The sequence below is a fragment of the Pagrus pagrus genome, assembly GCF_965226575.1.
Source record: "Pagrus pagrus genome assembly, chromosome: 10".
Lineage (NCBI taxonomy): Eukaryota > Metazoa > Chordata > Actinopteri > Spariformes > Sparidae > Pagrus > Pagrus pagrus.
Window position 1 is genome coordinate 1624377 of NC_140194.1, and position 14203 is coordinate 1638579.

Genomic DNA, 14203 nt, shown 5'->3' on the forward strand with positions numbered 1-14203 from the left:
AATCAAGTCAGTCAGAGAGGAGGATAATCATAATGGGAATATTCCCAGTGTTGGGGAGTACCACGTGTAATTAAATTAATGTCTGTGAAGTGATTCAAGTTGTTACGTTTCTCTTGTTTGTTTGTAAAGAACATGTTCATCATGGCAGTGTTGAGTTTCAGTGTTTTCTACAGCTCTCATGTTTCTGTGATGGATGAGTGAAACATTCATGAAGTTTGGTTCAGTAATCAATTTATTATAAATGTGACCAAATCTGCTGGATCAACAATATACATACAGTAACTTGAACAGTCAATGTAGGTGATTATATAAAGTTGTGTGAATCAAATCGTCTTTGTAGCCTCTTAACTTCTTCTGAGTGGTTCTGATTGATAACAGCTGGTGACTTTTCTGGGCCCATTTTAATGGGACTTGTTTGAAACAGCCGTTAGACTCAGCCACAAACACTACACAGGCCCGTAGCCAGCCTTGTGGAGGGGGGGGGATCTTTTTTGGCCGGGAAAATACCGTATTTTACCCTTCTTTCCCACCGTCCTCCCGTATTAGTATTTTCCCGTAAATCTCCCGTATTTTAACCTGCGTTATTAAAAAATAACAATACAGTGGCATTATCCCCAGGCGGAGTATTAAAAAGCATTCCCAATCTGAGCTCTGTCACTAGCCTTGTGATAACTGCCACCTGCAGTAGCCGACTACAGTACTGTAGGTGGCAGTTGTCGCGAGGTTAGTGTGACACTGTCAGAAGAGTGACAGCGTGAGACGAGAGAGATGGATGATGTGTGACAAATGTGTACAACAAGTCACATCAGGAGGAGTAAACCAGTCCCCCACCCCACTATCCTTTTATTAGGTAAATAATATAAAGTAGAAAACAGTAAAGAAAAGTTCAGTGAAATGAAAAGAAAAACTGTAAAAGAAAAGCAATATAAAATGAAAAGAATGTGTGGAGTGAAAATAACAGAAAATATGCAAATTATCAGTAAATAAATGCTCTTCATATACCCTTTTGTGTTTTCATTTAGGCTATAATGTCCAGGTGTGCCTGACCTCAGTAGTCACAACAACAATGATCAGACAAACCTGGATTAATGAATGTGTCCAATAATGAAAGACAGGAATTAAAGGAGCTGGCTGAAGTTCAGGAAGTAGTGGAGCTGTGCATAAAGCCAACTGTAGTTTGTAAGTAGTGATTCTAACTTTCTTGCATACCTGTCTTAAAATGTAGGGATACTGGAGATTGGTTGGGGTGGTGGGAGGAAAATTTCCCTTATTTTCAAATCCAAAACTTGACAGGTATGGTTTGTTTTCACTCTGGTCCAAATGCAGCGCCGCTGACAGAGCGTCATGTTTCCATGACGACTGACCGGGAAGTGACGTGCAGTCGTCATGTTTACGTGACTCTCGATTGTAAAAATGAGTTTCTAAAGTAAACTTTAACAACAGAGACACACGTACACAGGTTATTTGTAACGCTGCTCATTAGGTTTATAAACGGACCACTCTAGTTCGACTGTGGCCCAGCTAACGTTGCTAACGGCGCTAACGGAGGTAACTAGTAAACAGCTGCTCTAGACTTAGCAACTTACCCATTTTGGCCCTTTTTTGGATCATCTTGCCGATATCTTGAGACAAAATAGCCGCAGTTTCCTTTCGTTTTCTTTCTTTATCTTCTTTTTTACCCATTTTATCGTTTTCCACTTCTTTTTATTCGTCTTCTTCTTTTGTTTAGTTTATTGGCAGTTTGCAACCAACGGAAATGGGCGCATTACCTCCAACCACTGGACCGGAGCGTGAACAGGCGCACAAGCACAGGAGAGGGGTGGGGGGGCCAGCTACAATGGGAAAGTCTAAAGAGTTCAGCAATGATCTGAAAGAGCTCATTATTGATTTGAACAAGTCAGGAAAGTCACCTGAAGACATTTCTAAGCAGATACAGGTCTGAAGATCAACTGTGCAGGTAACTGTTTGTGAGTATAAGGTTCATGGCACAGTTGTGTCACTGCCACGATCAGGAAGAAAACACAACCTCACATCACCTGCTGCTGAGAGAAAACTGGTCCGGACGGTCGAGAGTCGACCAAAAACCACCAAAGAGCAAGTCTGCATTGGATTATAAGCTGCTGGAAGAGACAGGTGTCAGTGTCCACAGTCAAGTGTGTTTTACATCAACATGAGCTGAGAGGCTGCTGGGCAAGAAAGAAGCTCTTGATCCAGACGTGGCACCTTAAAGCTCCACTGAAGTTTGCTGCTGATCACATGGACAAAGAAAAACCTTCTGGAGGAAAACTCTGTGGTCACATGAAACAAACGCTGAGTTGTTTGGTCACAATGAGCAGCAATATGTCTGGAGGAGAGACGATGAGGCCTTTAACCTCAGGAACACTGAACCTGCTGTCAGACATGGTGCTGGTAGTGTTACGCTGTGGGGCTGTTCTGCTGCCAGTGGACCTGCTGCTCTAAGGACAGTAAATTGAATAATGAAGAAGGAGGATTATCTCCAAACTCTTTAGTAAAACCTAAAATCATCAGCAGAAGATTGGCTCCAACAGGACAATGATCCAAACACACATCAGAAGTGGTACAGGACCGGCTGAATCAGGCGAGAATTGAGGTTTTGGACTTGAACCCTGTCGAGAACATGTAGATTGTGCTGACGAGACAAGTCTGTGTCAGGAAGTCAACAAATTTAGTTGAACTTCCCAGATTCTGTCACGAGGAGTGGTTAAAACTTCAGCCAGAAGCTCGTGGATGGTTATCAAAAGCACCTAACTGAGGTAAAAACTGCCAAGAGACATTTAACCACATGTTAGAATGACTGTACGCATATTTTTGACCTATAATAAATTCATTATTGAACCGAACTTCATGAATGTTTTTCTTTTTGACAAAGATGATAGATAGCAGTTACTTCATCTACAGTCCTTAACAACTCTGCTGAGTGCCCTTGAGCAAGACATGGAACCCCAAACCCAAAAAAACACCCAAACCTGATTGTTGTGTCGAGTCATCTAATGTCAGATAATGCAAAGTGTGTGAGGTCATTTAATGTAACGTAAAGCTGTTGTTGTGTTTGAGAAGGTGAAATGAACACAACACGAATGTTAGTAGAGATTAAATGACAGCTGAGGTCGCCCTCTGGTGGAGATTTTAACAAACTGCAGCCTGACGCTCTTCTGCTCCGTCTACGCTTCAGGATTTTCAAAATAAAGCGAGGAAATAAAAGTGACAATTATAAATCCCTGTGTTTTATCAGACAGACTACTGATCTTTGAGTGGTGTCTCCTTCTCTCTCTAACTGAGGAGATTTCTCTACAATACACAATTTTAATTTGACTTAAAAGTCCAGCATGGAGGATTTAGTAGCATGTAGCAGTGAGGCTGAAACCAACTACACACCCCTCGCCTCACCCTCTCCTACTGTAGTTGCTAAAGTGTTTGGTTTGTCCGTTCTGGGCTCCCGTAGAAACCTGACAGACGCTGTGGAAGAGGAGCTGCTCCCTGTGGATATAAAAGTCTCTTTCTAAAGTAACAAAAACACAACAATTCTTAGTTTCAGGTGATTATACACTAATGAAAACATTATTAATATTATGTTTCATTTCTGCTGACAGATCCTCCTAAATCCTACACACTGGACCTTTAAGACGGCTTTGAAAGTATTTTAAAATCACAGTGAAGCTGACTTTCTGTATTTCCTCCCTGTAATGTGACAGGTTAGAAATCACACAACAAAAGTCTGACAAAGAAAAGATGCTGAACAGTTTGTAAAGCAGCAGAAAAGTGAAATGACAGACTCAACAGTGAGCTGAACACTGGAGTGTTGGTGGGATTGTAGAGGGAGCGTTGTGGCCTGTTGATCTAAAAACACAGTTTGTTCTTGAATATCTTCCACTGACTTCTTTTCTTATGTGCTTTATTTGTAACTGTATCTTCTTTTGGCTGCTGTAAACTTCCACTGCTGAGAAAAGACCAAGAAACAGAAAGTAAAACAAGTCAACAAGTTTCACAATGAGTCACTAAAACTGACAGAGCTTCACTGAGAGGAGGAGCAACAAGAAAAAGCTTCAAGGTCACATTTCCTGAGATGAAAGTGACGGTTTGTCAGAGCGACAGCAGAGCTGCAGTCCAGACGAGTCTCTCTGTTTTCAACTGAATCCATCAGGTTTTTCTCAACTAACCAGCAGAATCTCTGCAAACACTGGTGAGTACACTGACCTACACAGACCTGACTGAATATTTCTTCAAGACTGAGTTAAAACCAGAATCTGACATGTTTACACGTGTTCACAGGAAGTACAGAGCAGATTAAAACCAAACCACAGTGGCTGAACTCCAGCTAGTTTAAGTTACACAGAATCCAGTCACAGCTGGTTTTAGTTTAAACTGATTTACCGTCTTTCTCTGACCTGTTTCTGGTATTAACACAGAACCTGAGCTCTACTCAGACAGGAAGTTCCACTCAGGGCATCGCCATTTTAACTGCCACCCATCAGTGGCTGAGGGTTGTAGAGAGAAACAGCTTCAGTTTCCTGCAGCTTCCATCTTTTCTTCTTCACATTCAATGTGTCTGATTCTTTTTTCATAAAGTGTAAATTTTCCATCTAATTCTACACACGTTCAACGTAAATGTCACATTAAACACAAAGTGTTTCTGTCATGTTGAGTCAATGTGTAGAAACTAAATAACAAGATGTGCAACTTATTACAGGAGACAGAACAACAAATATCAACTGCTTTTCTTAAATTACTTTTAAGTTTAATACTTGAATAATAAACACTTGAAACAAACATTAAGTTTATGTAGAAGTTCCCCATAACTTTATATTAATGATTAAATAAACTCATCAGGTTTATTTAACTCTGAATTAATTTGATTTATTCAGACTAAATTATTTATTCACATTGACTCAACATGATAGAAAAACTTATTAAATGTGACTCTTTGTATTAAACTGAGGTAATAAAAATGTACATTTTATTAAAACACTTAAATTCACTGTTTAAGGCAAAGTTTTTATTAACATGCACAGGAAATCATAATAAATGTGTTAAGTTTGATATTAAAATCAGTGACGAGACTTGTCTCACTTATCCAGTGTAATAACATCTTTATTTCTATATTTTAGTACTTTTAATATTTCATTTTAAAATGTATTTTTAATACTTTGAGTTTTATCTCTCGTTACTCGTGTCATATTATCTTTCTCTATTTAAATCTGGTTTATATCTACAGAGTCATATTTTTTATTCTAGAAGGAGCGACTGTAACGTACATTTTCCGCCAATGAAACAACAGAATTCATCACGATTCTCCTCATAATCCACCAATCATTGTTACATTTTAACTCATTAAATATTCAAAATAAATGTATTAAAGCTGTTTTTCTTTTCTTTTCCTCCTCAGACTGTAAACATGTCTGCTGCCAGCTCTCTGCTGACTGAAGATCAGTTTCTGTGCTCCATCTGTCTGGATGTGTTCACTGATCCAGTCACCACATCATGTGGACACAACTTCTGTAAAACCTGCATCACTCAACACTGGGATAAAAATGACAAGTGTCAGTGTCCCAACTGTAAAGAGGTTTTCAACACCAGACCTGAGCTGCAGGTCAACACGTTCATCTCTGAGATGGCTGCTCAGCTCAGACAGTCAGCTCAACAGAAAGCCAGCAGCAGCAGCTCAGAGCAACAAGTTTCCAAACCAGGAGAAGTTCCCTGTGACGACTGCACTGGAACCAAACTGAAGGCCCTGAAGTCCTGCCTGGTGTGTCTGGCCTCCTACTGTGAGACTCACCTGGAGCCTCATCTGACAAAGCCAGGCCTGAAAAGACATCAGCTGATCGACCCTGTGGAGAACCTGGAAGACAGGATGTGTACGAAGCACGATAAACTGCTGGAGCTGTTCTGTAAGACCGACCAGATGTGTGTCTGCATGCTCTGCACTGTTTTAGACCACAAGACACATGATGTTGTTCCTCTGAAAGAAGCATATGAAGGAAAGAAGGCCGAGCTGGGGAAGAGAGACGCTGAAATTCAGCAGATGATCCAGAAGAGACGACTGAAGCTTCAGGAGATGAAGCGCTCAGTGGAGCTCAGTGAGAAAGATGCAGACAGAGAGATAGCAGCTGGTGTTCAGGTCTTCACCGCTCTGAAGGAGTCTGTTGAGAGAAGCCAGGCCGAGCTCATCGACACCATCAAAGAGAAGCAGAGAGAGACAGAGAAACAGGCTGAAGGCTTCATCAGAGAGCTGGAACAGGAAATCTCTGAGCTGGAGAAGAGAAGCTCTGAGGTGGAGCAGCTCTCACAGTCTGAAGACCACCTCCACCTCCTCCAAAGCTTCCCATCACTGAACGCTGCTCCACCCACCAAGGACTGGACAGGAGTCAGCGTCCGTCCACCTTCATATGAGGGGACTGTGAGGAGAGCTGTGAATCAGCTGGAGGAGACGCTCAGTAAACAGATGAAGAAGCTGTTTGAGGGGGAGCTGAAGAGGGTCCAGCAGTATGCAGTGGATGTGACACTCGATCCTGATACAGCACATCCCAACCTCATCCTGTCTGATGATGGAAAACAAGTATATGATACCGATGTGAAGAAGAAACTCCAAGACAACCCAGAGAGATTTGATGAATGTGCCTGTGTCTTATCAAAGCAGAGTTTCTCTTCAGGAAGATTTTATTATGAGGTTCAAGTTAAAGAGAAGACTAACTGGGCTTTAGGAGTGGCCAGAGAGTCGATCAACAGGAAGGGACAAATCACAGCAAGTCCTCCGGATGGTTACTGGACGATATCTGTGGTTAATAAAAATATGTGTGTAGCTCTTACTGACACTCCAGTCTTGCTCTCTCTGAAGTGTCAGCCTGAGAAGGTGGGGGTGTTTGTGGATTATGAGGAGGGTCTGGTCTCCTTTTATGACATCGATGCTGCAGCTCTTATCTACTCCTTTACTGGCTGCTGCTTCACTCAGAAACTCTACCCACTCTTCAGTCCATCTGATAATGATGATGGTAAAAACTCTGCCCCTCTGATCATCTCTCCTGTCAATCACACTGAGTAGAACAACCAATTGATTAATTCACATAATTTAATGTAGTAAATGTGCATTTATACATAGTTTTTTTAGATTCTGATGAATGTGTTTTCATTCTTTTTTTCTTGTAAATGTTTTTCTTTGATGTGTCACATTGATATTTACAACAACACACCAGTTTTACCACATTGATTGATATTATCTAATGTAGTCTCATTTATTCTAATAACTGCATCACCTGCCTTCAACACTGTTAAATCATCAGAAAACAATGTACTCAGATATATGAAACATTTGTGTGTTGAGTTTAACCTTTTTATTGTCTGATCATTGTAAATATAAGAAGAGCTGCATCCTGACAAAACATTTATGAATGAGACAAAAGTAATTTGATTTTGTTTTTCTTTATGAATAAAATAGAAAAAAACATTTTATTGTGTCTGATTCATTATTTAGTTTGTTATTGATATCAACAGCTGATGTTTCTAATGACGACCAGATCATGTGATTAAAAACACCATCAGCTGTTCTCAGACTGACTTGAGCTGACGAGCTCCAATCCTCCATCACACCTGAGACAGCTGGTAGTGTGAGATGATGTCATGTTATTGAAGGTTTGAACAGCTGATATGAACTGAACCAGAGATCTGAGGACGCCCTCTAGTGGAGCTCATAACAAAATCATATTCATCAGCTATTTATCGACCATTTACAACTTTTCACAGCTGCGTCTTCAGCTGCTGCTTCGTTCAGCTTTTCAACATCCAGCAGTAGCACCGCAAATCTTTTCAGAGATTATCTTCTCTATTTCCAGTCGATATTTCAAAGGGAACATCAACAATGTTGTTTAAAAACATTGTGATTCTTGTTTCAGACTTTTCACCTGTAAAAATACCAGAAATCAAGTCAGTCAGAGAGGAGGATAATCGTAATGTGAATATTCCCAGTGTTGGGGAGTACCACGTGTAATTAAATTAATGTCTGTGAAGTGATTCAAGTTGTTACGTTTCTCTTGTTTGTTTGTAAAGAACATGTTCATCATGGCAGTGTTGAGTTTCAGTGTTTTCTACAGCTCTCATGTTTCTGTGATGGATGAGTGAAACATTCATGAAGTTTGGTTCAGTAATTAATTTATTATAAATGTGACCAAATCTGCTGGATCAACAATATACATACAGTAACTTGAACAATCAATGTAGGTGATTATATAAAGTTGTGTGAATCAAATCGTCTTTGTAGCCTCTTAACTTCTTCTGAGTGGTTCTGATTGATAACAGCTGGTGACTTTTCTGGGCCCATTTTAATGGGACTTGTTTGAAACAGCCGTTAGACTCAGCCACAAACACTACGATGGGAAAGTCTAAAGAGTTCAGCATTGATCTGAAAGAGCTCATCATTGATTTGAACAAGTCAGGAAAGTCACCTGAAGACATTTCTAAGCAGTTACAGGTCTGAAGATCAACTGTGCAGATAACTGTTTGTGAGTATAAGGTTCATGGCACAGTTGTGTCACTGCCACGATCAGGAAGAAAACACAACTTATCACCTGCAGCTGAGAGAAAACTGGTCCGGACAGTCGAGAGTCGACCAAAAACCACCAAAGAGCAAGTCTGCATTGGATTATAAGCTGCTGGAAGAGACAGGTGTCAGTGTCCACAGTCAAGTGTGTTTTACATCAACATGAGCTGAGAGGCTGCCGGGCAAGAAAGAAGCTCTTGATCCAGACGTGGCACCTTAAAGCTCCACTGAAGTTTGCTGCTGATCACATGGACAAAGAAAAACCTTCTGGAGGAAAACTCTGTGGTCACATGAAACAAACGCTGAGTTGTTTGGTCACAATGAGCAGCAATATGTCTGGAGGAGAGACGATGAGGCCTTTAACCTCAAGAACACTGAACCTGCTGTCAGGCATGGTGCTGGTAGTGTTACGCTGTGGGGCTGTTTTGCTGCCAGTGGATCTGCTGCTCTAAAGACAGTAAATTGAATAATGAAGAAGGAGGATTCTCTCCAAACTCTTTAGTAAAACCTAAAATCATCAGCAGAAGATTGGCTCCAACAGGACAATGATCCAAACACACATCAGAAGTGGTACAGGACCGGCTGAATCAGGCAAGAATTGAGGTTTTGGACTTGAACCCTGTCGAGAACATGTAGATTGTGCTGACGAGACAAGTCTGTGTCAGGAAGTCAACAAATGTAGTTGAACTTCACAGATTCTGTCAAGAGGAGTTGTTAAAACTTCAGCCAGAAGCTCGTGGATGGTTATCAAAAGCACCTAACTGAGGTAAAAACTGCCAAGAGACATTTAACCACATGTTAGAATGACTGTACGCATATTTTGGACCTATAATAAATTCATTATTGAACCAAACTTCATGAATGTTTTTCTTTTTGACAAAGATGATAGATAGCAGTTACTTTATCTACAATCCTTAACAACTCTGCTGAGTGCCCTTGAGCAAGACATGGAACCCCAAACCCCAAAAAAACACCCAAACCTGATTGTTGTGTCGAGTCATCTGATGTCAGATAATGCAAAGTGTGTGAGGTCATTTAATGTAACGTAAAGCTGTTGTTGTGTTTGAGAAGGTGAAATGAACACAACACGAATGTTAGTAGAGATTAAATGACAGCTGAGGTCGCCCTCTGGTGGAGATTTTAACAAACTGCAGCCTGACGCTCTTCTGCTCCGTCTACGCTTCAGGATTTTCAAAATAAAGCGAGGAAATAAAAGTGACAATTATAAATCCCTGTGTTTTATCAGACAGACTACTGATCTTTGAGTGGTGTCTCCTTCTCTCTCTAACTGAGGAGATTTCTCTACAATACACAATTTCAATTTGACTTAAAAGTCCAGCATGGAGGATTTAGTAGCATGTAGCAGTGAGGCTGAAACCAACTACACACCCCTCGCCTCACCCTCTCATACTGCAGTTGCTAAAGTGTTTGGTTTGTCCGTTCTGGGCTCCCGTAGAAACCTGACAGACGCTGTGGAAGAGGAGCTGCTCCCTCTGTGGATATAAAAGTCTCTTTCTAAAGTAACGAAAACACAACGATTCTTAGTTTCAGGTGATTATACACTAATGAAAACATTATTAATATTATGTTTCATTTCTGCTGACAGATCCTCCTAAATCCTACACACTGGACCTTTAAGACGGCTTTGAAAGTATTTTATTTTATTCTGTATTTCCTCCCTGTAATGTGACAGGTTAGAAATCACACAACAAAAGTCTGACAAAGAAAAGATGCTGAACAGTTTGTAAAGCAGCAGAAAAGTGAAATGACAGACTCAACAGTGAGCTGAACACTGGAGTGTTGGTGGGATTGTAGAGGGAGCGTTGTGGCCTGTTGATCTAAAGATACAGTTTGTTCTTGAATATCTTCCACTGACTTCTTTTCTTATGTGCTTTATTTGTAACTGTATCTTCTTTTGGCTGCTGTAAACTTCCACTGCTGAGAAAAGACCAAGAAACAGAAAGTAAAACAAGTCAACAAGTTTCACAATGAGTCACTAAAACTGACAGAGCTTCACTGAGAGGAGGAGCAACAAGAAAAAGCTTCAAGGTCACATTTACTGAGATGAAAGTGATGGTTTGTCAGAGTGACAGCAGAGCTGCAGTCCAGACGAGTCTCTCTGTTTTCAGCTGAATCCATCAGGTTTTTCTCAACTAACAGCAGAATCTCTGCAAACACTGGTGAGTACACTGACCTACACAGACCTGACTGAATATTTCTTCAAGACTGAGTTAAAACCAGAATCTGACATGTTTACACTGTTCACAGGAAGTACAGAGCAGATTAAAACCAAACCACAGTGACTGAACTCCAGCTAGTTAAAGTTACACAGAATCCAGTCACAGCTGGTTTTAGTTTAAACTGATTTACTGTCTTTCTCTGACCCGTTTCTGGTATTAACACAGAACCTGAGCTCTACTCAGACAGGAAGTTCCACTCAGGCCGTCGCCATTTTAACTGCCACCCATCAGTGGCTGAGGGTTGTAGAGAGAAACAGCTTCAGTTTCCTGCAGCTTCCATCTTTTCTTCTTCACATTCAATGTGTCTGATTCTTTTTACATAAAGTGTAAATTTTCCATCTAATTCTACACACGTTCAACGTAAATGTCACATTAAACACAAAGTGTTTCTGTCATGTTGAGTCAATGTGTAGAAACTAAATAACAAGATGTGCAACTTATTACAGGAGACAGAACAACAAACATCAAAGGCTTTTTTAAATTACTTTTAAGTTTAATACTTGAATAATAAACACTTGAAACAAACATTATGTTTATGTAGAAGTTTACCATAACTTTATATTAATAATTAAATAAACTCATCAGGTTTATTTAACTCTGAATTAATTGAATTTATTTGGACTAAATTATTTATTCACATTGACTCAACATGATAGAAAAACTCATTAAATGTGACCCTTTGAATTAAACTTATGTAACAAAAATGTGCATGTAATTAAAACACTTAAATTCACTGTTTTAGGCAAAGTTAAAATGTATTTTTAATACTTTATAAGTTTTATCCCTCGTTACTTGTGTTATGTTATCTTTCTCTATTTAAATCTTGTTTATATCTACAGTGTGATATGTTTTATTCTAGAAGGAGCGACTGTAACGTACATTTTCCTCCAATGAAACAACAGAATTCATGATGATTCTCCTCATAATCCACCAATCATGTTACATTTTAACTCATTAAATATTCCTAATAAATGTATTGAAGCTGTTTTTGTTTTCTTTTCCTCCTCAGACTGTAAACATGTCTGCTGCCAGCTCTCTGCTGACTGAAGATCAGTTTCTGTGCTCCATCTGTCTGGATGTGTTCACTGATCCAGTCGCCACATCATGTGGACACAACTTCTGTAAAACCTGCATCACTCAACACTGGGATAAAAATGACAAGTGTCAGTGTCCCAACTGTAAAGAGGTTTTCAACACCAGACCTGAGCTGCAGGTCAACACGTTCATCTCTGAGATGGCTGCTCAGTTCAGACAGTCAGCTCAACAGAAAGCCAGCAGCAGCAGCTCAGAGCAACAAGTTTCCAAACCAGGAGAAGTTCCCTGTGACGTCTGCACTGGAACCAAACTGAAGGCCCTGAAGTCCTGCCTGGTGTGTCTGGCCTCCTACTGTGAGACTCACCTGGAGCCTCATCTGACAAAGTCAGGCCTGAAAAGACATCAGCTGATCGACCCTGTGGAGAACCTGGAAGACAGGATGTGTACGCAGCACGATAAACTGCTGGAGCTGTTCTGTAAGACCGACCAGATGTGTGTCTGCATGCTCTGCACTGTTTTAGACCACAAGACACATGAGTTTGTTCCTCTGCAAGAAGAATATGAAGGAAAGAAGGCCGAGCTGGGGAAGAGAGACGCTGAAATTCAGCAGATGATCCAGAAGAGACGACTGAAGCTTCAGGAGATGAAGCGCTCAGTGGAGCTCAGTGAGAAAGATGCAGACAGAGAGATAGCAGCTGGTGTTCAGGTCTTCACCGCTCTGAAGGAGTCTGTTGAGAGAAGCCAGGCCGAGCTCATCGACACCATCAAAGAGAAGCAGAGAGAGACAGAGAAACAGGCTGAAGGCTTCATCAGAGAGCTGGAACAGGAAATCTCTGAGCTGGAGAAGAGAAGCTCTGAGGTGGAGCAGCTCTCACAGTCTGAAGACCACCTCCACCTCCTCCAAAGCTTCCCATCACTGAACGCTGCTCCACCCACCAAGGACTGGACAGGAGTCAGCGTCCGTCCACCTTCATATGAGGGAACTGTGGTGAGAGCTGTGAATCAGCTGGAGGAGATGCTCAGTAAACAGATGAAGAAGGTGGAGCTTAAGTGGGTCCAGCAGTATGCAGTGGATGTGACACTCGATCCTGATACAGCACATCCTGAACTCATCCTGTCTGATGATGGAAAACAAGTATATGATGCCGATGTAAAGAAGAAGCTCCCAGACAACCCAGAGAGATTCAATTATTGTGTCTGTGTCTTAGCAAAGCAGAGTTTCTCTTCAGGAAGATTTTATTATGAGGTTCAAGTTAAAGAGAAGACTGAGTGGACTTTAGGAGTGGCCAGAGAGTCGATCAACAGGAAGGGAAAAATCACACCGACTCCTCAGGAAGGTTACTGGACGATAAGTTTGAGGAATAAAAATGAGTACTATGCTCTTACTGACCCTCCAGTCTTGCTCTCTCTGAAGTGTCGGCCTGAGAAGGTGGGGGTGTTTGTGGATTATGAGGAGGGTCTGGTCTCCTTTTATGACGTTGATGCTGCAGCTCTTATCTACTCCTTTACTGGCTGCTGCTTCACTCAGAAACTCTACCCATACTTCAATCCATGTTTTAATGATGGTGGTGAAAACTCTGCCCCTCTGATCATCTCTCCTGTCAATCACACTGAGTAGAACAAACATTTGATTTTCTACAGAAAGATTCACATCATTTAATGTAATAAATGTACATTTATTGGTGATGTATGATGTATACATGTTGTTGTTTCAGAATCTGATCAATGTGTTTTCATCATTTTAACAGTAAATGTTTTTCTTTGATGTGTCACTTTGATATTTACTACAACACACCAGTTTTACCACATTGATTGATATTATCTAATGTAGTGTCATTTAATCTAATAACTGCATTACCTGCCTTCAACACTGTTAAATCATCAGAAAACAATGTACTCAGATATATGAAACATTTGTGTGTTGAGTTTAACCTTTTTATTGTCTGATCATTGTAAATATAAGAAGAGCTGCATCCTGACAAAATATTTATGAATGAGACAAAAGTCATTTGATTTTGTTTTTCTTTATGAATAAAATAGAAAAAAACATTTTTATTGTGTCTGATTCATTATTTAGTTTGTTATTGATATCAACAGCTGATGTTTCTAATGACGACCAGATCATGTGATTAAAAACACCATCAGCTGTTCTCAGACTGACTTGAGCTGAGGAGCTCCAATCCTCCATCACACCTGAGACAGCTGGTAGTGTGAGATGATGTCATGTTATTTAAGGTTTGAACAGCTGATATGAACTAAAGCAGAGATCTGAGGACGCCCTCTAGTGGAGCTCATAACAAAATCATATTAATCTGCTATTTATCGACCATTTACAACTACAGTCTTCTTACTGTAGCTGAGCTGAAGTCCATCTTCCTCC

General features: G+C 40.5%; 1 protein-coding gene across 1 annotated transcript; it reads left to right on the plus strand.

Moving 5' to 3' along the window:
* Positions 1–3929: 3929 nt before the first annotated feature.
* On the plus strand, positions 3930–13797 carry LOC311263190 (uncharacterized protein). The gene is made up of 4 exons (XM_084363112.1): positions 3930–4201; positions 5405–7053; positions 11648–11663; positions 11807–13797. Exons 2-4 carry the CDS (start codon positions 5414–5416, stop codon positions 13439–13441), a joined length of 3291 nt encoding a protein of 1096 aa, XP_084219238.1. The 5' UTR covers positions 3930–4201; positions 5405–5413; the 3' UTR covers positions 13442–13797.
* The last annotated feature ends 406 nt before the right edge of the window (positions 13798–14203 follow it).